General features: G+C 63.2%; 3 protein-coding genes across 11 annotated transcripts; 1 reads left to right on the top strand and 2 right to left on the bottom strand.

Moving 5' to 3' along the window:
- Positions 1–1,298: 1,298 nt before the first annotated feature.
- On the bottom strand, positions 1,299–7,522 carry TSPAN6 (tetraspanin 6). 2 transcript variants are annotated; one of them, XM_040572935.1, is made up of 8 exons: positions 7,360–7,522; positions 7,033–7,221; positions 6,876–6,950; positions 6,012–6,110; positions 5,323–5,478; positions 4,530–4,613; positions 2,563–2,663; positions 1,299–2,115 (listed from the first exon to the last, which is right to left on the bottom strand). In XM_040572935.1, exons 1-7 carry the CDS (start codon positions 7,444–7,446, stop codon positions 2,595–2,597), a joined length of 759 nt encoding a protein of 252 aa, XP_040428869.1. In that variant the 5' UTR covers positions 7,447–7,522; the 3' UTR covers positions 1,299–2,115; positions 2,563–2,594. The 2 variants fall into 2 exon arrangements, 1 of the variants encoding a protein (XP_040428869.1); XR_005824185.1 differs by having other exon boundaries at positions 2,563–4,613.
- A 386-nt stretch (positions 7,523–7,908) lies between these two features.
- Positions 7,909–14,283, top strand: SRPX2 (sushi repeat containing protein X-linked 2). 5 transcript variants are annotated; one of them, XM_040572928.1, is made up of 11 exons: positions 7,914–8,259; positions 8,481–8,590; positions 10,489–10,575; positions 10,678–10,869; positions 11,008–11,180; positions 11,503–11,663; positions 11,775–11,896; positions 12,014–12,193; positions 12,339–12,472; positions 12,544–12,665; positions 12,948–13,911. In XM_040572928.1, exons 2-11 carry the CDS (start codon positions 8,521–8,523, stop codon positions 13,126–13,128), a joined length of 1,422 nt encoding a protein of 473 aa, XP_040428862.1. In that variant the 5' UTR covers positions 7,914–8,259; positions 8,481–8,520; the 3' UTR covers positions 13,129–13,911. The 5 variants fall into 5 exon arrangements, with proteins under 5 accessions (XP_040428861.1, XP_040428862.1, XP_040428864.1 ...); XM_040572930.1 differs by having other exon boundaries at positions 7,923–8,259; positions 8,352–8,590; positions 11,008–11,184; positions 11,537–11,663; positions 12,948–14,283; XM_040572931.1 differs by having other exon boundaries at positions 7,923–8,259; positions 11,008–11,184; positions 11,537–11,663; positions 12,948–13,910.
- Positions 14,284–14,407: 124 nt separating this feature from the next.
- Positions 14,408–23,365, bottom strand: SYTL4 (synaptotagmin like 4). Of its 4 annotated transcripts, none has more exons than XM_040572918.1 (17): positions 23,089–23,365; positions 21,696–21,853; positions 21,321–21,536; positions 20,702–20,811; positions 20,393–20,507; positions 20,097–20,204; positions 19,659–19,788; positions 19,491–19,581; positions 19,254–19,357; positions 19,039–19,125; positions 18,543–18,721; positions 18,230–18,332; positions 17,103–17,264; positions 16,213–16,318; positions 15,607–15,706; positions 14,889–15,097; positions 14,408–14,683 (listed from the first exon to the last, which is right to left on the bottom strand). In XM_040572918.1, the coding sequence occupies exons 2-17, from the start codon at positions 21,803–21,805 to the stop codon at positions 14,541–14,543; spliced, it is 2,073 nt and encodes a 690-aa protein (XP_040428852.1). In that variant the 5' UTR covers positions 21,806–21,853; positions 23,089–23,365; the 3' UTR covers positions 14,408–14,540. The 4 variants fall into 4 exon arrangements, with proteins under 4 accessions (XP_040428852.1, XP_040428851.1, XP_040428850.1 ...); XM_040572917.1 differs by lacking the exon at positions 23,089–23,365 and adding an exon at positions 22,904–23,008 and having other exon boundaries at positions 21,696–21,858; XM_040572916.1 differs by lacking the exon at positions 23,089–23,365 and adding an exon at positions 22,411–22,578 and having other exon boundaries at positions 21,696–21,858.
- Between the last annotated feature and the right edge of the window lie 175 nt (positions 23,366–23,540).

Genomic DNA, 23,540 nt, shown 5'->3' on the forward strand with positions numbered 1-23,540 from the left:
ATTGCTGATCGTAAGAGGAGTGCGGGTCACAGAAACGCCCGGGCGGGCAGAAACGAGCTGAGCTGCCTGCTCAGCCGTGCGTGCAGGAGGTGCAGCAGGGCTCCCTGCACAGCCATCCCCGGGGACACCAGCCAGCCTCGGGGACAGCCAGGCATTTGTGACAAGTCCCGCTGAGCGGAGATGTCTCTATTAAAGGCATTTCTACAGCCCAGCACGAGCAGAGCAGTATTTCACACGCACGTCCATGCTTACATGCGTGCCCAGGCAGGTAAAGCCCCAGCAGGGTAAAGGCAGCTCTGCCGAGCCTGGCACCAAAGCCAGCTAGAAAGGGCTCATTCCGGATGTGCTTGCCTCTGCACAGGCTTTACTGAGGAGACGGGTGTATGCAAACACAGCCCTGCATCTCACGTGTCCCTGCCCGGCCTCCATCCAGCCATTAATTGCATTCGGCCCGTCTCTCCACTGCTGTTCCCATGCTCTGACGCACTCTGCCTCACCTTCCAAATCAGCGAGGCTCTCAGCGGCCAGCCAGGCGCTGGCACCAGCTTGATTTATTCAGCGAGGTTAAATGAGACGCAAGCATTTCAGGGTGTTCCCCTTCGGCTTGCTCCGTCAGCAGCGAAGCTGCCCCGTGCCTGCTCTGCTGCTGCACCACAGGGCGCTGGGGCACCTCACCCAGCTCAGGAGCAGCTCTTGCCTGTGGGCTGGCGATGACAAAGTGCTGCCACTCATACCCACGGCTTCGTCCCACAGCCCTTGCAGGTTTGGTGCTTAAGAATCGAAAACACCCCTAATCCCATGAAAGGGGAGCTTTCCTGTACCGCCTCGAAGCCTCATGCTCAGGGCAGCGGTGCCTAGCTCAGCAAGGCAGACACTCACTGCGCAGGGAACAGCGGTACCAAGCTGACACAAAGCTTCCATCCGTGCTTCTCCTGGCTCGGTGGTGCTGCGGCACACTTTGCTCTGAGCACAGGACAGCGGAGGATGGACACGCTCGCACCAGGGCTGAACTCTGGCCTCCGCATTCCTCCACCCGGCTCCTGGGCTGGGATGCTTAAGGCCTTTTGCTTCGGCAGAGTTGCACAACAGTTTTTATGAGGAAAATTCAATTACAAAAGTTATTTGTAAGCCCAAGTGCACCAGTGAGCATTTGAGAAACATGAGCTGCAAAGGCCCAGAGCTTACCGTCTGGCCTGGGGTCAGCAGATTTCCTTGCAGCTGGGTTTTTGCTGCTGCTTGCAGGGACTTGAGCAGAAGAATTTCCAGGAGATTAAAAGAAAAGGCAGGACAGTTTCATAGAGTAAAATATCTTAATATTTATTGTGTCTCAGGACAAAAGAGTTCTACTCAATACACAAAATGAGTTAAAGCAGCATATAATACTGACAATCAAGTCACAGCTGACTCGGTGCAAGGACACCTACCCAGGTAAAGGCACCAGGAGCTACATCACCAAACCTCGCTACAGCTTACAAAGAATCGCTACAGCCCGTACTTAAAAAAGTACAACTCTAAAAAAGTATATAAAACCCAGCACGGGGATGAGAGAGAGCTTGGCAATAAGCCGAGACCTTGCTGAGCCAAGAGCTGCAGCAGGCAGGGCAGTGCTGAAATGGGGCAACAGCCCCATCTGAAGAGGAAACGCGTCCAGTGAGTGAGGCTGAACGGTGAGGGGATGCCGGGGGCTGAGAACAGAGGTCAGAGATGAGAGAAAGCGCTGCTTTCCCGAGGGAGGCACTGGGTGAGAGCAGCTCCTGCCCAGCAGCATCCCGTCCCACGTGGCCGCCTCGCACGGCAGCCAGCGAGGGCTGCGGATGAACGGCGGCAGCGGCTGCTCCAGCACGGCGCTTCAGCTTGCGGCTGAGGAAAGAGCCCGGCGCCCGGAGGAACGCAGCTACTACAACCACCTCGGCTACGCTAATTATCCCACTCAGTGGTACAGCAGAGTAGTGTCAGGACAAGTCCCTGAGCGCAGCAGAACAGCTGTTGCACTCGTTTCTATGAGCTAGTTGAGAAGAGGATCAGTCAATTCAAAGCAAGACTTCACGAAGCAGCGTCCAGAGGAAAACTGGAGGTGGCGCGGTCTTCCCCGACACAGAGAGCACGAGGAACACCCTGCCGTTCAGAAGACAGCGTTAACAAACACGGCATCTGGAGGCGCGGATTTATACACAGCACGGGATGACGCAGCAGACAGGGCTTAGCAGGTGCCCTCTCGCACAGCTCAGCAGGCAGCAACACGCCGCAGGCGACAGTGGCAGTAGCAAAGGACAGCCTGCTCCACGGCTCGGGGGGAGGCCCGGGGTTAATGGGACAAGAGTAGATAAATCAAGCATCAGGCAGCATTAGCAGGGCCGTGAGAGACCTGCCTCCGCTGTCCTTGATCTTGAACCGGTCACTTCCCCCTCACTTCCACCCCATCCATCGCCACAGGGGCACCCACGCTGCCCGCCTGCTGTTACAGGAGCAGCACACGCAGCCAGGAGAGGCTCGCAGCGGAGCAGCGCCCGACCTAGCACAGACACGGGCACACCCGCGGCTCACGTCACGGGACAGACGTACCTTGGTCACAGCCACAGCACGCTGGGGGCCAGCTACACCATCTCATACTGGTTGTTTGTGATGTACTGGGACAGGCAGCAGGCGAGAATGATGCCAACCAACTGGAAAAAGAGAAAAGACATGCTAGAGGTGGCCCAAAACAGGACGTGTTTTGTTTTGTGTTTTTTAGGGGGAAAGCCTGACAAATTGCTCCGGAACATCAGGCACTTCCATCTCAGTTTTATAACAGGCAAAGACAGACAGTGGGGATTTACAAACCACAACATGGGCTGCTGCGCCCCGCTGCAGAGAGAGAGACTGAAGCAGAGGATCCTGGCAGGCATATGCCAAGCAAGCTCCTTGCAAGCAACGCTCCACATCCCATCCTGTTACATTTTGCTTTACGAAGCATCTACTGTTATACAGTAATTTCAGAGATTACACAGATATCAGGAGCGTCACAGCCAATTACACAACCACCAGAACAGCAACCACCTCCTCCCGTTGCAAGGGCAGCGGGGAAGCAAGGTTGCTGTTTCCCATCAACAACACATGGAGGACACGCTGCTGTTATCGCAACGTGGCCTCCCAGCCCCGGCACAGACATTCGGGGCTGGATCCTGCAGGAGTTTGACCTGCACAAGCCAAGTTAGAGGCACACTTCCATGATTGGCCCCTGCTGGCTGCACGACAGCAAACACTTGCTGAACGAGTGATAAAAACCAGGAAATGGCTACAATTCCCCAGCCCAGCATTAGCTGAGATAATTGCGCGGCCAGAGCCGGGGGAAGCAGGCAGCTCACCATTTGCGTGTCAGTCACGTCTCAGCCACCCCATGCGGAGCATGGTGAGCAAAGCACTGCTCACATCACTGCGGGAGGAGCACAGAGACCGGTCCCAGCTCCCAGCCACAGCCGAAAGCATTTGCTAGCACAGACTGCAGCCAGAGCCCCGCTGCCTGCAGCCTCTCCCACATTTTACAGTTTCTGTTACAGGAAAGGCAGGGTAGCACGCTTGTTATGGCAGCAGTATCTTGGCGAGGTTCCTCACCCTCCTCTGGTGCTGTTACCTGTTGGTCCTGTGCCTCAGAGGTCACACCATGGCTTCTGGGTGCTGGACCACATAAAGAGCAAATTCACTTCCCTCCAAAGTGAGGGCCTGCCACGCTTGCTCAGCAAGTGCCTAGCACCTAGAGCCGAGCAAGTTTCCAGAAGCCAGCTAAATAAGGGCCAGTTGTACATCCTGCAGCTCCTGCTGCGACACATTGGATCTGGATTTCCCAAGCGCTCAGCCCTATTGTGCACGGCTCCTTGGGAAACCCAGACTATAGCATTCACCGTGCACAAAGCCCAATTTAGCCAGGAACTCAGGGGCAGAGGCCTCTCGTTTCCTGCTGGGATAAAGCCTGTCAGATTACAGGACACTAAGCACATTGTTGCCCGAAGCCCGTGCAGGAAGTGTCCTACAGCACAAAGTAAACTGGAGGTTGAGGAGCCAGAGGGGGAGGAAGCAATTGCAGGTTGAGGTGGTGCGTGGAGTGCGAGGTCCTCCTCGTCAGGGCCAACAGCACAAGGGATACCACGTGCGTGCTCTGAGGGACCCGGCTGCACAGAACTGAGCCCACAACGATTCCCTGATAAAAGGAGGGGCACTAAGTAGCTCCCTCCCAACAGCAAATGCAGGGGCTTTATCCAGGGCGGCACAGGCCTTGGTTTTTCTTAAAGTCAGCTGTTGCAGAAAGGAGCTCTTCCCAAATAACCTGGGATCAGGGAAACAGAGCTGGTGCTTCAGCCTTGGGTTTAAGAAGCTGGAGATTGCACAGGGGGTGAGGTTAAACACTGAATAGCTGCAGAAGAGCTGTTCCTCTCTGGCTGAGACAGGCTGTGCCTTTTGTACACACACATATCCTGCACAGAAATTGAATGCCTCTGGAGACATGCTAGCCTCACTCTGCACTGCTCCCGTGCCAGGCAGCGGGGGAGATTTACCTGGAAGCACGCGATGCCAAAGGAGATTCCAGCCACAATGCTCATTTTTGACTCCATCGTTGATGTTACCAGGAAAAAACAACCCTGCAGGGGAGGGAGAGCAAGCATGTGGGTCCACTGCTCTCATTCCCCCGAGCACCAACCTGCCTCTCCCCAGAGCAGGCGCAGCTCCTGGGGAAGACGCTCTGGTGCAGGAGGCCGAGCTTCCAGGCTCCCCACTGGCCCGCCGCCCTCCTGCCTGGCTGGAGCAAAACCACCCAGATCCACGCGGCGCGATCGGCATCCAGCCCAGCGCTACCAAAGGCACCGCCGCCCTTGGTTTTTCTCAAGGTGAGCACTGGCTTAAACAAAGTGACTCGTCAGAGGAACGTCCTCTGCATAACCCCCTCGCACACATCACCAGTGATCCCCGCGGGATGAAGTCACCCGTGCTCACCGCAGAGCAGGACTTTGCACAGCAGCTGAGAGACGTCAGCGCCCCGGAACAAACTTGACCAGGAAGTTACCTCCTAATTCACCCGTTCTCCAAAAAGCACAGCCCCAAGTGCAAATACTGGGGGCAGGCTGATCCCTGACCTTCAGGCAAGGAGCAGGGGGGACTTCAGACGGGAGTAGAGGCTCGTTCTCACGTATTTTGCCCCTACACCCACCCCAGAGGAATCCCTGAGCCACAAGGTGCCTGCATCTAGAAAGCAGTTCTCCCTTCAAGTGAAGGCCAAACCCTTCCCTGTTTAACTAGCTCTCCCTTCCCCACCTCCAGGACTTGCACGGGATTTTTATGAGCTTAACTTACATCCACAAACACCTTCAGCTTGGCTTTACTTGGGTCTCTCAGATCCTCCACTGGGCAGTCGTCCTGGCTCTTGCAGCAGCTCCGAGGGATTCCCCTCTGGGCGAAGTAATCGGTCTTCTCCCAGTCTGAGTAGTTCTGCACCCCACAGCAGTGCAGCTGGAGGGGGAAGCAAGTTTGGGGAGTATGGTCATGCCAGCGTACCGATCCCCCGGCCCTACAGGGGCTCCTTTTGCAGCTCCTGTGCCTTTACCACTCTATATCCCGGCTCCCATCTAGGAACTGCCCATGACCTCATGCTCATCTCTTCCCTAAAATGGCCTTCCTCCCAAACTCAGCAGCCCTGTGACCCTCACCAAGATGCCCTAACCTTACAGACAGGGGCTGCCCGTGCTCTGCATGTGGCCAGCACTCAGTACGCCCCCCAGAGACCCTCCCGGCAGCACTCGCCAGCCCTAACTCAGAACAGATGCTTTCCACGGGCACCCACTTATCCCCCCTGCAGGCAGCCCTGCTGTGCAAGGAAACAGCAAGAGGGTCCCAAACGCTCCACCTAACGTCCCGTGGTGCAAAACTAGCACTGCAATGGAGGGGAACACCCAGCTGGTAACACCCAGGGTCTCGGAGGATGCAGGTGGGTGACACGTGCACACCTACCCACCAGGAACCAGAAGGCAGGCAGGGGCACTCACGGTTCTCTGGATGGTGTCAACTGCCTCACTGTGCTGATCCGCTGTCACGTTGTAGTTCTTCAAGGCCAGGTTGAGGTTGCTCTCAAAGTTTGTCTTGATCTGTAAGAGAGAGGTCTCGGCAGCCGCAGGAGGAAGGCAGTGCCGCGGTGCTGTCCCCCTCCTGCGCACTCGCATGCTTCGGGAACTGCAGCTCCCAGAGCCACGGCCCCACAACGCCACGGCCCCACAACGCCACGGCCCCACAACGCCACGGCCCCACGTTAGTCACCTCTCAGCGACGGCAGGAATGACTCTGGCCACGGCCTGTGGACATTCCCCAGGAACCCAGGCAATTAAACGCTCTCATAAAAGGCAGGCTTGTATCCCTGCGGTGGCGGGGATGCTGCGTGTAATAACAAGGACCTACACGGTGCCAACTCCCCCTACTAGCAGGTTGCTCCACAGCGTGAAAACGTTCGCAGGAGCTTTACTTACAGAAAGCAAGCAAAATGGCATTTTCGGCTGTACTTCAGAAGGCAGACCGAAGGCAGAAGTTAAAGTCCAGGGTCACGCTGCCCGTGCTGCCAGACAGGCAGCGTGCCGTGCCAGGCGGAGGGAGGAAGGCTGCCTCCAGCAGATGCAGCCCCAGCCCTCGGGGAGCCGGACGCTCAGCCTGGGCCTTACGGGGACCTGATGGGGGCCGGGCCGCTCATCCAGGCACCCCGACCCCGTCCGTAACTAGGCAGTGCCCCCGTCCCTGCCGGCAGCGCGTGGCTGCGCCCCACGGGGTCGCCCCAGCCCGAGGCGCCCCGGGGACCCGACCCGTCGGCACCGGCCGCCCCCCAGGGGCGCACGGCGGGGAGGGAGCGGCCGCCCCCGACTCACCTCGTGCCTGAAGACAAAGCCGACGACGGCGGCCACCAGGACGATGAGGAAGATGAGGGACAGGAGCATGGCGTACTGCGGGCGGGAGGAGCGGGCTGGGACGGGCGCCCCGGCGGGACGCGGTGCCCCCCCCCGGCCCCCCCCGTCGGGCACCTACCAGCTTGAGCATCCAGGTGCTGCCGCGGCAGGTGGCGAAGCAGCCGAAGGTGCCCAGCAGGACCACGACGACGCCGGCGCCCACCAGGACGAAGGGCACGTTGGTGGCCTTCTCGTCCAGCAGGGAGAAGTAGACGGCCAGGCTCACCCTGCCCCAGACGCCCACGGCCAGCAGCACGATGCCCGACACCTAGGGAAGGGGGGGGGGGGGCGGGGGAAGCCGCCGCGGTCGGCGCCTGTCGCGACAGGGCAGCGCGGCCGCGCCGTGCCCGCGGGACGGGACGGGACGGGACGGGACGGGACGGGGCGGTCCCGGCCCGGAGCTCACCCAGAAGACGAAGGTGTAGGTGAGCAGCACGCTCTTCAGGCAGGTGATCACCGGCTTCGTCTGCAGCCGCCGCGACGGAGACGCCATGGCCGGGCCGGGCCGAGCCGCGTCCTGCCGCGCCGAGCCCCGCCGAGCCCAGCCCCGCCCCGCCCCGGCCCGCCCCGAGCCGCCGGGCGCTGCCGAAGACGCTCGGGCGGGGCCGAAGGTTGCCGAGGGCTCACGGAAACGGCCGGACGAGCCCGAAGGAGGCCGCCTCCCCCGGCCCCGCCCCACGCGGGGGCCCCGCCGGAGGGGCCCCCGGGCGAGGGCCGCGCTCGCAGCGACCCCCCCCCCCGCGGGGCCGGCCCCGGCCCCCGCTCCCCGCACGGCGCCCCCGGAGCCCTGGCGGCAGCCGGAGCTGCAGGAGTCCCGGCTCGGCACGGCCGTGTTATTAATTAGCGCCTGGCCACGTAATTAGCGGCTACCTGCCCGCGCCGGGCCCCCCCCCCGTGCCCGCTGGCCCCGCACGTCGGGGCGCGGGTGCCCGGGGGCCGCAGCCCCCTGCCTGCCGGGGGCCGGGCTGGAAGCCGGAGCGCGGCTGGAACCGCTCGCCCGCGGGACTCGGTTCAAAGGCCGGGCTTCGCGGCGAGGTTTCCTCCTCTCTCGTTGCAGCCTCGGCTCGTCCCCGCACGAGCCAGCCCTTCCCCGGTGGAAAAAATTAAAAAAAAAAAAAAAAAAAAAAAAAAGGGGCCTGATTCCTGTGGTTTTGTCCTCAGCCTCCCGTCGCCGCAGCTCCCGTTGCAGGAGTCTGGCCAGGCTGGTGGAAGCTCCTCCGCTCGCTCTCGCTCGGAAAGCGGCTCCTGGCTCTGCCGCTCGCAGAGAAACGTCTGAAAAGCTTTGGAAGCCTTGGAGAAGCGGAAGGTGCGCCGAAAAATAGGCAGTCCTGGGACTTATTCTTTTTGACAGTCTCGTCGTCTTGGGCCTGACTCATGCCTTTTGAATGTTTGGGATAGGCAGCGGAGGGGAAAAGTGGGTTTACGCAGCAGAGGCAGCGCGGCCAAGCAGGAGCGTAAGACGGCGGTGTAGTGACAGGGCGACGGAGGGAGCCGCGTGCCGATTCGAGCCCGTTTCCGTCTTTGCAGGGTGCCGGCAGGAGGGCTGGCCTGTCCCCCAGCCCGCTGCATGGCGCAGGAGGCGGCCCCCGTCCTGCTGGTGTTCCTCACCAGGCTGGTCTCATCCGCGTGGCACGAAGGTGGGTGCCGCGGGGATCGCGGGGTGGCACTTGCACGGGTCCCCTTGCGGGGGCTTGCAGGGGGACAGCGGGCGCTGGGGCGGGTGAGGGTGGAGGTGAGAGGCTGGTGGGTGGAAGGAGAGCTGTCCTGGTACGGTGCTGCCAGGGAGAGCATCGGGGCCTGCGCCGCTGGGCCCGGGCAGGAGAGGAGAGCAGACACCGCCACGGGGCTGGGAAGCATCCAGAGATGAGCAAATAACCAGCCTCTCCATCACAACCCTGCTTGTGAGAGCTAAACTTTTCCGTTGACTCCCCGCTCCCGCCGGAGCCATCGGTGAGCAGATGTCTGCCTGGATGGAGCGCTCAGCCCCAAGCCCACCCGCGGCTGGGCAGCCGGGCCAGGGCTCTCATCCTCCCTTCCCCTTCCCCTTCCCCTTCCCCTTCCCCTCGTGGTGCTGCCAGGGGATGCTCCTGCCAGGCTGAGACCGTCCCAGGTGAGAATGAAAATGCAGTGCCTGCCCCAGAAAGGGAGCATCTGCAATGCAACAGCACGTCTGCACGGAGGGGGCAGCCCCCAGGGCGGTGGGGCAGAGCCCGCGGGCTGCGCAGCCCTGCTCGCAGGGCAGGAGCCCCGCTGCACATCCCCGCTGCTGGCCCCGCCGGTGCCAGCCCTGGTGCTGGGCTCGCCAGAGGCTGCCGTATTTCTCTGGCGCCAGACGGCGTGGGAAGGGCAGCAGGATGAAAGGCTTTGTGGCAAGGAGTGGGTGACTTCACAAGTCTGTGGGGAGCGGGGGGAGTCGCGCTGTAGTAAGCTTCTCGTAGGAGAGGTTTGCAATAAAAGTTTCCTCCACGTGACGGAGGGGCTGCTGCTGGCCTCAGCTTTCATACCCCCAACTTGCCAAGGGCAGGCGCGGGGGGAAGGGGAGATGGGTGCTGCCGGGCTGGGTTAGTGCACGCAGCGCTGGGGGACAATCCCTGCCAGCCCCAGGAGCGGGACCGAAGCGGGGGGTGCGGTGGGATGGGCTCCCCGCAGCAATGGGGGGGCGAGGAGGGGGCAGCGCTGGCGGGGGCCAGCGGAAAAGCGGCGGAAACGTGAGCTCAGTGCTGGGGAATGCCGCGGCCGGCCGACGTGCCGAGGGGCCGCAGGGAAGGGCGCCAGCTCTCTCTACGTGCAGGGCTTCCTCCCCAGCCCCCCGCGCCTCCCTGCCTGCCCCCACCGGTCGCTTCGCCGTGGGGACATCGGGGTCGTGCAGGCCAGAGGGTCCCCGCTGGTGCGAGGCCCTCACCGGGCTGTCCTCCCCTTGCCCGTGGGGGCCAGGGGCCGGTCTCAGCAGGGGTGGCGTGGGTCCAGCAGCTCCGGCCAAGCTCCTCCAGCACCGTCCCTCCAGCAGCTTCGTCCTGCCCTGGAACGCAAGCGAGGGCTGCATCTCTGCCCGGCCCTCTCCAGCGAGGTGGTGTGCTTCTCCTCCCTTGCGCTGCTGGGACGGGCAGGAGAGAGGTTTTCTTCCTTCCCCCTGGACCAGAGCTGGTTGTACCCGTGGCGCAGGGGCAGGGAGAGTTCAGTAGGATCGGCTGGAGGATGACTTCCCAGCAGTGAAAGGCCAGGGGTTTCTGCCAGCCCGTTTTAGGCCAGCACCCATTTCCTGCCGTAACCGCGTCTGCCCTTGTGGCTGTTTAGTCTGCGGGCTGGTGCCAGCATGCACCACGTCCCTGGGGACGGGGCTCATTGTCTGCCCTGCTTAACCCTTCCTAGCGTTGCCAGACCCAGCAGGGCACTGGGACAACAGGGCAAAGTCTAACCGGAGGTGAGATTTCCCTCTGGGGACTCGAGGGACAGTTTGGGACTGGATTGTGCTGCTGCACAGGGAGGCAGCATCACCTGGGTCGCACGGCCCCCTCATCTCTCTCCTCCTCGCCAGGGTCCGGCTACTACACCGCTGAGAGCCACACCAATGAAGTGTACGTGGAAGAAGCCCCCCCTGAGCCTGCCCTGGACTACCGCCGAGGTAGCGGCACCCCAGGCCCGTTCCTCAGTTCCCCGCGGGGAAACCGAGGCACAGCGCAGCCGAGTGCCTCCCTTACCTCCCTTTACCCCCCCCCACCCCCAGTGCCCCAGTGGTGCGCCACGCTGAACATCCACCGCGGAGAGGCGACCTGCTACTCGCCCCAGGGGGGCTCCTACCGCAGCAGCCTGGGGACGCGCTGCGAGCTGAGCTGCGCCCGCGGCTACCGGCTGGTGGGGCGCAGCGCCGTGCAGTGCCTGCCCAGCCGCCGCTGGTCCGGGATGGCGTACTGCCGACGTGAGTATGCCCCGCTGATCCGGCTCGCCGGCCTCCCCGTGGGCATCGCCAGCCCTGGGGCAGCCAGCCCCGGGCGCTCTGCCCGCTGGCACGGCCAGCCCAGCCGCTTCCCTCCCCTCTTTGTTCTGTCTGGCCCAGAGATCCGATGCCACGTGCTGCCGGCGGTGCTGCGGGGCTCGTACGTGTGCTCGGCTGGAGTGCAGATGGATTCCCGCTGCGACTACACCTGCCTGCCCGGCTACCAGCTGGAGGGCGACCGGAGCCGCACGTGCATGGAGGACGGGCGCTGGAGCGGGAGCGAGCCGATCTGTGTAGGTAAATTCTCACCCTGCCGTCCTCCCAGCCCGTCGGCCAGCCCGATGCTGCTGGGGCACGCACCCCCGTGGGCAGCGCTGCCCGCCGTCCCCTCTGTGCCTGCAGGCGTCACCCCCAGTGCCTGACCCAGGTGCTGTTAGCCTCAGAGCTCAGGCTGGTGCAGGGCGCATCGCTCCGGGACTGGGGCCAAGCCCGGGCACTCAGTGCTGGCGTTACACCAGGCTTTGCTTGCTCCTGGTGCCCAGGCTGTGCTCAGCAGCTGTGGGGTTGCTGGACACCCAGTGCCCTGCTCTTGTAGCACAGCCCCGACATCCACAGGTTCCCCAAGCTTATTCCTCCTTCCTGCGGGCAGATGTCGAACCTCCCAAGATCCGCTGCCCGGACTCCCGTGAACGGATAGCAGAGCCAGGCAAGCTGACTGCCACGGTGTACTGGGACCCACCGCGCGTGAAGGACTCTGCCGACGGTGTCATCAAGAGGTGAGCACGGAGGCGCTGCTGGCATCTCCAGCCAAGGCTGGGGGCTGCACTGGGCGACATCTGAATGTCCCTCCTGGGGCCCTGACCGAGAAACCCATCTGCTGGCTGCAGGGTGATGCTGCGGGGCCCAGAACCTGGCTCAGAGTTCCCTGAAGGAGAGCACGTGATCCGCTACACCACGTACGACCAGGCGTACAACCGAGCCAGCTGCAAGTTCAGGATCCGTGTCCAAGGTGAAGAGGGCTCCCTTGGGCTGCAGGCTCTCTCCTCCTGGCCCTGCACCCCGGGGCCGTGTCCTACACCCCTAGCCTGCTCGGCCGCCTGATCTCACCTGGCCTCCTCCCTCACAGTGAGACGCTGCCCTGTGCTGAAGCCTCCGCAGCACGGCTACCTCTCCTGCACTTCTGACGGCAACAACTACGGTGCCACGTGCGAGTACCTGTGCGACGGGGGCTACGAGCGCCAGGGCACCTCCCTGCGGGTCTGCCAGTCCACCCAGCAATGGACAGGCTCCCAGCCCCTTTGTGCACGTAAGTGGCGAGGGGCAGGGGAGGACCTGCTTGCAGAGATGCCCAGCACTCAGGGGCAACGCTGCCTAGCAGAGAGAAGGCGTGGGGAAGAGAGGGAAGAGAATGGCATTCCTCCTTGTGCTCATGCGCTCGCTTCATGCCCCAGCCATGCAGATCAACACAGCTGTGAACTCGGCAGCCAGCCTGCTGGATCAGTTCTACGAGAAACGCCGGCTCCTTGTCATCTCAGCCCCCGACTCCGCTAACCGCTACTACAAGATGCAGATCTCCATGCTGCAGGTGAGGCCTCGCACCGCCCCCTTCTCGTGCCCCACCAGCACCCTCTCACCACCTCCCTTTCTCCTCTGCAGCAAGCCACGTGTGGGCTGGACCTGCGGCACGTCACCATCATCGAGCTGGTGGGGCAGCCCCCGCACGAAGTGGGGCGCATCCGGGAGCACCAGCTGTCCATTGGCATCATGGAGGAGCTCAGGTACCACGGGATGGGGCAGGCCGGCAGCAGGGTACGTGGCCCTTCTGGCAGGAGCAGCTGGAGGGGTTTGTCTTGGACATCCAGGGCGGGTGCCTCCAGGAGAACAGGGGGATAAGGGGAGCCCGACCACCAAGCTGCCAGGAGGGACTGGTACCTCTCAGCCCTCAGGAGGTAGAAGCCACCACCCTCAGGAGGGCCTGACCATGGCTGGGTGGGGTAGGAAGGCTCAGCCCCAAAGCAGGGGCCCCAGCCCTAACCACCAGCTCCCCTCTGCACCCCCAGGCAGTTCCTGCACCTCACCCGCTCCCACTTCAACATGGTGCTGCTGGACAAAGCGGGCACCGATCGTGAGCGCTACATCTTGCCCATCAGCCCAGACGAGATCTTCGACTTCATCGACACCTACCTGCTGAGCGAGCAGGAGGCAGCCCAGCGGGCACAGAGCGGGGACCCCTGCGATTGAGGCAGCACCAGGGAGACCCCTGCCACCCCCCTCAGAGGACGGACACCTTCCTTTCTGCTTTTCTAGTCGCCCACTGTAGAGGAGGACCGGGATGCCAAGGACTTCCAGGGGGAAGGGAGCCACTCTCAGGCTGCTCTGGCACTGAGAGGTGAGCACAAAATGGGACAGGGGGCCACGTGCTAGCAGCGTGCCCACTGCGCAGCAGCCAGGAGCCCCGTCTGGCTGCAGGGCAGGGTGGCTCGGCTGCAGGGCAGGGTGGCTCAGCCCCAGGCAGGACCACACCGGGAGAGGCTGGAGTGCCTCTGTTCAAACTCCAGGGCAGGAGGGAAAAGGGAACCCAGCGGGAGGACAGACTGCAGACGAGCGAGTGCCCCAAATCCTAGGAAGGCTGCCAGAGCAGAGGAGGGAGGGGAGGGAAGAACATGCAGGGCGACGTTACAAATGCCTCTATTGCAGCAGCTTCACCCTCATCGTGGCCGTCCTCACCTCATACACAACTTAAACTTGCTCCCTCCCTGCCTGGGCTCAGTCCTGCTGGCCAGGCACTGATGCCAGGCTCCTGCCAGAACCATCAGAAAGCCTTTATTAGAAGCAAATGGCCCCATGCTCAGCAGACGGTAACAGACATCCAGTGCGCAGAGTACCCCAGAGGCTCGTGATCTGCACCCTACCACTTGCTTCCCCTTCCACCCAGCACTGTGGCACCCTTCCTGGGAACTGTTTTGGCAGTAGAATATTAACTTGAAATTAATAAATTTGTATAAAAAATATCAGTTTTGGTAGAAAGAGTATTACAGAGAGGCACGGGGAAACTCATCCTTCATGCAGGGACGGGGCAGCTGCCCCCAGTAAGCTAAGCTGTGCTGTGCTGCCCCACGTCCCCACGACCCTTCCCCATGCACAGCCCCACGCTGCAGCCCCCAGCTCAGCCCCACGCACACCAGCTGACCCTGCCTGCCTTGTCCAGCATGGCCCCACAGCTAGGGGTTGAGCTGGGCTGTTCGCTACACCAGAGCCCTAGTGCCAGCACCTTCCCTGGGGAGGCGAGTGGAGGAGACAAGGAGGGAGCAGATTGTGAAACAGAGAGGGTGGGAGGAGGAAAAGAAGAAAAAGAAAAAAAGAAACCCAACCGCTCAGAGTGGTTTCAAAGCACTGTGCCTGGGGGGAAAGAAGGGAGGGCCCACAAGGACTCCAGTTCAGCCTTAAATTTGGTCCAAAGCTTACGACAAATGCAAAAACCCTTTAAGAGAAGCTAGGCCAAGAAGATTTTCTGCCCAAGCCTGTTTAGAGAAGGTCATGTTTATTAAAACACAGGCAAAAAATAATTAAGTTTGGCACCCCTGTTTGGCCATGCTGCAGCTCCAGCGCAGCTGTGCCAGCCCCACGGTGAGGCCTGCTGCCTGTGCCGCTGCCTACGGCCTCAGCTTGGCCATGGTGGAACGGAGCTGGAGCGTGCCCTCCGCCCACGAGCCTGGGTACTGGCGCATCTTCTGCCACAGGTTCAGCTCCTCGCCCGTGGAGTCCATCCAGTCCACAGCCTGCCCGTTGCTCATCCCTTGGAGAAAGGAGACGGGCAGAAGTTACAGACAGCCTCCGCACAGGAGCGGCTTCCCTGCAGCAGAGGCAGCCCCAGGCAAAAGCGCTGGTCCTACAGCTGTGAGAGGCTGCGTGGGGCCTCTCCCACCACCACAGCAGCCTTCCTTGCCCCCACACCCCTCTGCAGATCGCAGCTCCTCCCTGGCAGCCCCAGAGCTCCTCACCATTGCCCACACCCAGGCGGACGCCTCCAAGGAAGTCATTGCTGGACAGAGGCTCCCGGTCCCAGACAGTCAGCTCCAGGCAGATGTGCTGCAGGTCCTCCGGGTTGATGCCATTGTAGACAAAGGTGTGGTTGTAATGAGGGTTCAGGGTCTTCTTTACCACAGGCGTCTTCCTCTTGGAGGCCTTGTTTTTATGTGGCAGGAGGTAGCTGGGGGAAGCAGCCCCGTTGGAGTTAGCAACACACATGCAGCTACCTCCACAGGTAGCCCAAGTCACAGCTGCCTGGCTGCTTGGTGACCTCCGGGAAGGCAATTTGATGGCAGCTTTTGGAGGAGCCAGTCCTGGCACATGGCCCTGCTAGCCTGGGAAAAGGGCCAAGCCTGCAGGAAGAGCACAAGCACCTCCCCAGCTCAGGGGACCCCTCTGCGCAGCCTCCAGCCATGACAAACAGGCACCGGGCCTCACAGACCCTGAGCAGCGCTTCTCAGCTGGCCCAAACCCAGGAACGTGTTTGTTACTGAAAACTCATCTCTAGTAAGAGATGGGCAGACAGCGACTTTCGGGGTACAAACGCAGCTAGCACAGGGCAGTTAATGAAGAGACACTTCCCTCCCCTGGATTTCCACACCAGCTCCAGGAAGTGTCAGGGGAGGCAGCCAGGGAGGGCAGTGCTTTCACCCATCTGCCATAGCCTCCCGATCCAGCACCCACACTCACCCCTTCACAAAGCTGTCTGATGTCCCCCCAGATTTGGCAGCTGTGAGGTTCTTGGCTTCTTTGATCCAGACCTGGAGCTCACCACCTTCCCCTGTTTTGCCTGGAAAAACAAAAAACAAACAAACAAACAAAAAAAAACAGAGCAAGATTTAACCAATTTTCACCACTGCTTCCGCCCCCCCCCCCCCCCGAAAGGTCCTGCAGAAGGGCCTTCTGCTCAGAGGCAGGTACAGATCCCAGGGTGGTAACTCCTCCTGCCTCCTCCCTTGCTGGCCCTGGCTGCCAAGGCAAATAGCTCCATGTGGGACCTGACAGTCCAGCCTGGACCAGGGACCAGCACTGGTGACAGTGATCCAGTCTCAGGAAAGCACTGGAGCTGCTCAGCCAGCCTGAGGGCAGCCAGGTCTGCCGTGACCTGGAGCAGCCAGCAGCTCACAGGCATTTCAGACACCTCACGTTGCACAACCCAACAAATCCGCCCAGCTTGCTCGGTCACAAGCAGTTCCCACAGGAGTGCGAGGTATCTGGAGATGGGAATTTCCAGCACGTTGCAGAGGGCAGTGAATGGCCCCCATTACACAAAGACGGTGGAGCTCCAGCACTCACCCTTTCTGCCGCTCCCAGCCCCAGGGTGCTTGGAAGATGGGATGTACTTCATGGAGACAACCAGCTCGCCCTTGTACTGGTGGAGGCCAGCAGCATCTGCCCCGGTCTGCAAAGAGGCAATGACCGGGTTACCACAGCACTGTGAAGAAGCCAAAGCGGACACAGCAACAGCCTGGTCTGCACACAGCAGCTACCAGCTCTTGGCCAAAAGGGCTGGTTTCTTCTGGAGATGGCTTAGCTGGCACAAATGCCTGCAGGCCCTCTCCAGCAGTCACCAGCTCAGGCTCAGAGACCAGCTCCTTTGGGATGGTACTCTGCCTTAACCGCATCCCTTAGGAAACCCCCGTTTAGCTCAGCAGCCACAAGCCGCTTGAGCCCCAGCGATGCAAAGGGCTGAGTCTGCATCGGGAGCTCATCAAGAGATCCAGGCTCCTGAATAGGTCCAACAGCAAAAGCATCTGCTGTTGCCATCCAGCTGCACAACATCCTCTCACTGCACTGTTCTGCAGCCCACAACAGGATGCCGAGCCCAATTTCCCCCATTTGTTTCCCTGAAGTTGGCTCCCATTCTTCCTTACTGGGGCAGGGAGACAGGAAGAGCTGCAGTCTTGGAGCAATCAAGCAAACAGAATGAAAATACCTGACTGGGCAGAGAGACATCTGACTGCATTACATGGGATATACTGAGGAAAAGTGAAGCCAGGCTTAAGTAAGCCTAGATCTGCCTTTTTCACTCTGACAGCACTGCTATCCGACCTGGGGTCTTTGTTTCTCCGAAGACTTGTTTTGGCACAAGCCTTTCAGTAGCTCGACCAAGACCCCTGCACCCCTCTGCCCACTCAGGGCCATCCTCGCACGCAGGAACGACGCACGAGGGCTGCGGCAGGTACCTTGCCGTGCAGGGGCAGAAACTCCTCCAGGTGGCTGTCGAAGTTCCAGGAGTCCATGGGGATCTCCACCTCCCCCAGGAATGTGTTCCGGCCAAAGCGATCGTGGTGCCAGACCGAGAACTGCAGCGTCCTTGCCAGCAGGAGGGACTTGTTAATCTCGTACTGGGAGGAGAGGCAGCAAAGAGACAGGTGAGCCGGCGGCAGCCCCCAGACTGTGCTGAGCTCCCCCAGAACAGAGGGGGGGAAAGCCCGCTGAAGGCCCCAGGTGCAGGGCAGCAGTGCCAGCGTGCAGGTGGGCTGACCTCGGAGCACATCCAGGGCTCGTGGCACCCAGCCGCCCCACTCCTTCCCACCGCAGGGGAAGCCCTGCCAGCCCACCGAGCCTCAGGTGGTCAGAGCACAAGACCTCAGCAAACCTGGGGCTGTGGCGAGCTGAGCCACAAGCGCCTGGAAACCAAGCCATGCTTTCCAGCTCCCACTTCCCTCCTGTCGGAGAGTGCCGGGACGCACCGCCTCCTTCCAGCAGGGCTCGGGGACGGAGACCAGCCCTTCCCACCGCCCTGTGCCAGCCGCGGTGGGGACCGGGAGCGTAAAGGGCAGCGCTGAGTGCTTCTGCTGCTGGGGCCAGAACTGCCTTATCTGTGCCTCTGCAGCCGTGCTGCCCTCCGGCTTGCACAACCAGGCCGCCGTGCCCTGGTGGTAAGGAGCCTTCTCCAAGGGAAAGCCATGTCCATGGATAAGCACCCCCTGCCCTGGGGGACGGCACAGGAGCCAGGAACGCTGGCTGTGAAGGACACACACACTCACATCTTCAGATGTGCCTCCACAGCACCCAAGGGCTAGACACCACAGTGATATTACGGCAGTGACCCAGCCTGGAAATGTGGTTTTTTTTTCCGGCTTTCTGGGCACGACGTCTGCATGTAGGACACCCCCCACCAAGCCTCCACGTCAGGGTTTGGAGCCCACGCCCTCAGGGCTCCTGTTTTACCAGGGAGGGGAAAGCAGAACCACGGCAGGGGAGAACCCCTTGTTGCGGTGCTGTTCAAGCAGCATCCCCAGGGGCTGAGCGCCTGCCTGGCCCCCAGCGGAGGGGAGCTGCCTGCCCCCAGCCCATCCCCGCTCACCTTCAGCAGCTCGTTGTACAGGGGGTTCACGGTGTTGCGTTTGATGGTCGTCTTGCGCTTCCCTTGCCGGGATTTGTCAGGCAGGAGGTAGGTCTTCACATACCTGTGGGGAGAAGCAGGTGGAGTTCATCGCCCCCGAGCCCCCGAGGACAGCCCAGGCCTCCCACCTCACCAAGAACCCCCACTTAGAGCTCCCAACTCCCGCGGGCACCCCACGCCCTGCTGAGCACCACCAGCAGAGCCACTGGTCCGCGCAGCGCCACCAGCCTGTCCCTCCCCAGCTCGCCGCCACCATTTCCCTCCCAGCACTCACGGGTTGGAGCGCTTCTTCGCCTCGTCCCCGTAGGCCAGCTGGCGACACTCCTTCACGTGGATGAACAAGGTCTGTGTTTTCAGCTCGTAGCTCAGGGAGAAGGAGATGCCCCCGGTGACCGTGATGTTCCCGAAGTCGCCGGCCTCGCTGTAGATGCTGACCATGCTCCCCAGTGTGCTCTGGAAGGCACGGCCGGCCTGAGCCGCGCAGCCTCACCATCCCGTTCGCCCTCAGCAAGGCTGTTCTTGGTAGCTCTGCCACACAGCCCCTCTCCTAGCCCAAGACCAGCCCTTCCTGGCTGGGGACGGTCACTAAGTACCCCACTAACACGCAGGCTCCCTGGGAAACAGCTGGGAGCTCCTCCGTATTTTAACTCCACGCAAAGGGACGAAGCTCCCGTGCCCCAGGAGCAGCCAGCCCAGCCTCCCTCCCACACGGCCAGCCGGCACTGCCCTTCTCCACAGCTTCTAGAGCGCAGCCGAGCCGCGGGACTCACCGAGGAGGTGCCGCTGCGCATGCTGCCCCGGGCCACCCTCTGGCGATGGATCTCCACCAGGTTATCGATGTCCTCCTCCTCCTCATCCTGCAACGAGAGAGAGACCGTCTGCGTGGGGAGCGGCGGGGAGGTACGGGCACGCGAGCAGTGCAGCCAGCTCCACCCCACAGCTAGCTTCACTCCCCAGCCAGCACCAGCACCGCCGAGGGTCTCACCAGCTCCGTGGTGAGGCCGGGGACCGACTTGCTCCTGTCTCCCAGGGTGCTGCCCTCACCCACGAGGTCTTCTGGGCGCAGGTCAATCACCGACTTGGTGTAGTCTGCACGGGAGATGGGGAGGCAAGACAAGGAGGCTGCAGGATTAGCAGAGTCCTGCGGCTCCGTCACCGCGAGGAGCTGCCCAGGCCTCGTGCACCCGCACCAAAGCCTCCCCGGGCTCCACACGGCTCTCACCCGCCGGTCTCACCACCCTCCGGGGGTTCTTCTTGAATAAGGCTTCATGCTCATCCGCCAACACGCTACTTCGGCTTCCCACGGGAGCCTCCTAGGAGGGAGAAGCCCAGTGCAGAGCAGGGCAGAGGGGGCACCGCAGGGCTCCCAGCCCTGAGCCCCAGCACTCACCCGACCGCTGGAGGCAGAGAGCACGCTTCTGGAGGGGAGAGGGAGAGTCAGGCTGGCCACCGCGGGTCCTGCTGGTGCAGCAACCTGTTTTCCCTCTTTGACAGCGGCAGCTTTCTCCAGAGAGTTTCTCCTGCAGAGGACACAGAAAAGGTCTGTCTCGGGCCGGCACGTCAGCCAAAAGAAGCACGGCCAGGAAACCAAGTTTTGGCTGGGAGCTGCTCTCGCCACAAGCTCCGAAGAGCTGCATGAACAAGCCTGGAACAGCGCAGGGAGCAGAGGACCTGTCTGCCCAGTGCGAGGTTTCGGGCTGGCAAGAAGAGCCAGCATCTCCCTCCCCAGGCCGAGGCAGCGAGCAAACAAAGACAGCCTTCAGATGAAGGTCCTCGTTCTCTGCCAGGCCAGCACTGCTGCAGACAACCTGTCCCAGCCTGCCCTTACCTGCCCCCAGCGGCACCAGGACCAGGTCTGTAGCCATCCAGGCTCATGTTTTCCATGGACTCTGTGTCACTCTTGCCATCCCGAGGGTCTGAGGCATCAGGAAACAAACTGCAGACACACGAAACCACAGGCACATCCCGTTTGGCGAGGAAGCTGGTCTGAGAGAGACCTTCTGCGCCGTGACCAGAGCAGGGTGGCAGCTTCTCTCTCGTCCCCACAGCTGTCCCCCCTGCACCCGGATGGGCTATCGGTGACCCCTCCCCAAACACAGGGTCCTCAGAACGGCTCCTCCTCACCTGTGTGCCTTCCGGGGCTCCTGGGGGCTCTTCTGCCGGGATGCAGAGATGTTCTTGGGATCACCAAGCTGTGCTTTCTGGAGGAGGGTTTGTCCCACGGTCTCCCTCTTGCTGGCTGAAAGCAGAGAGGACTCAGGAGGGGCTCGCTCCCCAGCACAGAAGCCCACAGCCTCGAAGAGAGGGTCTTCCTGGCAAACCCCGATCTGGGCACAGGCCAAGGAGAGCTGGAGCGTCCTGGAGGGACAGGCTGGGGAAGAAGGCATCGCTCCGACACCTGGTGGCACAGCACCGCCTCACCGGTGGCCCTACCTGCAGACTTGTGCCGCAGAGACAGCCGCACAATGTCACTGCCCAGCCTGTTGGCGAAGCGGTTGACCCTCTGGTCGTAGAACCAGTCCCCTGTTGTCTTCTTCAGCTCCCTGCAGGGCAGAGGGGCAGTGAGGGGCCGTTCCCTGCGTCCCACCGCACCCTTCAAATGCCCATGGTGCTGGGAACCAGCCAAGAGGAGCGCGCCCAGCGGGAGGCTGAGCAGAGACCGTGCCCATGGTGGGCCAGCTGCACCATCAGAAAACATGGAGTGAGACGGGGGTTCTGTATGGCAGGTGAAGCAAGGGAGAGAGGGAAAACTGGGCTGCCTGAAACACAGGCTGGAGTCACACAAAGGGGGGAAAGGAGCAGGGTAGGCGCAAAGGAGACCCAAGAGCACGGCACAGCCCAGTTCTCGATTGCCCAACCACGGTTGCCCACCTTGAGCAGCCTGGGGAAGCTACGACAGAGACGACTGCCCTGTGGTGGAGAAGACCAGGCTGAGAGCCCAGGGCTGGACTAGAGAGGGTGGCCAAGGGGCATCAAGTTGGGGCGACCGGGCAGAGGAAGGGAACAGAGCAGCATTCAGAAGGTCCATGCCAATCGGTCCCTGGATACTCACGCCTCCTTGGTGCAGACTTTGCAGCGCCAGGAGCTGTTGGGGCCATAGGAACGGCAGTCCCGGCACACCAAGTGGTTGCAGCCCCGGCAGGTGTTGGCCTTGGGGCTGATGCGGCCCAGGCTCTGCTGGCAGCGGGCGCACGTCCGCTCGCTGTAGCGCTGGCTGCTCCGCTTGGCCCCCTTGCGCCGGATCTCCAGCAGCTCATTCTTCAGGCGCCTGCTCCGACCCAAAGACCAGGAGAGTCAGAACCGCAGGCAGACCCTGAGACCGGCACAAAGCTCCCAGCCAGCCCCACCGCACCGGTCCTCGCCCCTCCAGCCACCCCCTGCGTGAACCAGGGGAGACAGCACCCCGCCTGCCCAGGCACATCCGCACCTGATTCTCCTCTCCTCTGCTTTACGGAGCTCCTCGTCGCGCTGCAGGACCTGCAGGATCAAATCCTTCTCGACATCCGACAGGAAGGACAGGTCCACAGCCTCCGACATCACCTGGCCCAGAAATCGCTCGCCCTTGCCAGAAGGAGCTGGATGCGTCTGTGCTGGGAGCAAGCGAACCACACCACGGGGTCACACCCCAACCCCACGCGGCACGGGCAGGACTCGCTGCCATCCCTGGGTTGGAGGCCACCCCCAGCCCCGATCGTCGCGCCGTGGGGTCCCCAAGCCAGCCGACACCTCCAGCCCACGTCACCCTCCCGCTTGACCGCGCAGCCTTCCCCGGGCACGGCTCTCGGGCCTGCCTCCGGCTCGCCCCCCATCAGCTCAGCCGGCCCCCCGTGATCGCCGCCTGCGCCCAGCGCCCCGGCACAGGCCTGGGGAGGACGGAGCGCGGCGGCCGTGACCCGCGCCCCGCGCGCAAGCGGAGCGGCAGCGGGAAAAGCTGCCGCCTGCCACCTCCCCGAGCAAAGCGGGGACAAGGGCCGCAGCAGCGGGGTCCCCTCCCGGTGTCCTGCACCCCGACCCCGAGGCCGAGCAAGCCCCGGGCGGGCAGCGCAGCTCAGCGCGGCGCCCGGGCGCGGTTTGCAGCCCGTCTGCAGGGCAGGGCCGTGCCGGGCCGGGCCGGGCCGTGCCGCCTGCTGCTCCCAGCTCACCGCCCAGCGCCGCCGGCCCCCGCTCGCAGGGCAGAACGAGTTCCGCGGGTCCGCGGCGCGGAGCCGGCACGGCGGGGCCCCGGGACAGCCGGCGGGGCACGGGGACAGCCGGCGGGGCACGGGGACAGCCGGCGGGGCCCCTCGCTGCGGGAAGTCCCCGCTCCAGCCGCGGCCGGGGGGGGGCTTCCCGTGCCCGACGCCGCCCGGGCCGGGAGGCAGCGCGGGGGGGGGGGGGGGGGGGGCTCCCGCGGCCCGGACCCCCCCCAGCCCAGGGCTTCCAGCAGGAGAGCGAAAGCCAAGCTTGAGATTCAGGGGATGGCTAAAAGGGAAAGCGGGGCGGGGGGCTGCTACCAGCGGCGTGCCGCCAGCCCCCCTGCCGCCGGCTCGCTGGGCACGGCGCTGCCGCCCCCCGGGAAAGCCCCTGCCCATCACCCGCCCGCACTCCCGGGGGCTGCGACCCCCCCCCCCCGCCCACCCCGCGGCCCCCCGGTACCTGCGGCGGGTCCCGGCAGCGGGGGCGGCCCCAACCTCCCCAGGGGCTCGGCGCCCGCCGCACCTGCGCGGCCCGGCACGGCCCGGCCCGGCCCCAGGGGGCGGCCCCCGGCCGCCCGCCCCTCGCCCCGCCGGGCTTCCCCCGGCCCCGGCCGCCCGCCCGCAGCCCCCGGCCCCGGGACGCACGGTGCGGGGGCTGCGCTCCTCCTCCGGCGGCCCCGGCCCCGGTCCCCGGACGCGGCCGTGCCCAAAGCTCCGGCAGGGCTGGGCAGAGCCGCTCGCTTCGCCCCGGTGTTCGCGGGCGCGCCTGCTCGCGGCCCCGTGGGGAAGGCGGCTCCTCCCCAAGAGCACACGCGCGCCGCCATAAAGCCGCCCCTCCCCGCTGCCCCGGCTGGGCTCCGGGGGAGGTGGGCGAGGGACGGGGGGGGGGGGAGCGGCTGGAGCGGGTCCCGGCCCCCCGCCTCCCCTCGTTCCGGCACGGGGCCGCACGGGGACGGCTGCTCCGGCACGCGGCCGGCGGGGCCGCCGTGGCTGCCGGGCCCGCTGGTGTAACCGGGAGCCGGTGGGGCACGGCAGGGAGCGGGGCTGGGTGTGCGGGGACGGGGCTTCCCGCCGTGCACGGATGCAGGGCCCCCACG

Source organism: Cygnus olor, chromosome 13, assembly GCF_009769625.2.
Source record: "Cygnus olor isolate bCygOlo1 chromosome 13, bCygOlo1.pri.v2, whole genome shotgun sequence".
Classification (NCBI taxonomy): domain Eukaryota; kingdom Metazoa; phylum Chordata; class Aves; order Anseriformes; family Anatidae; genus Cygnus; species Cygnus olor.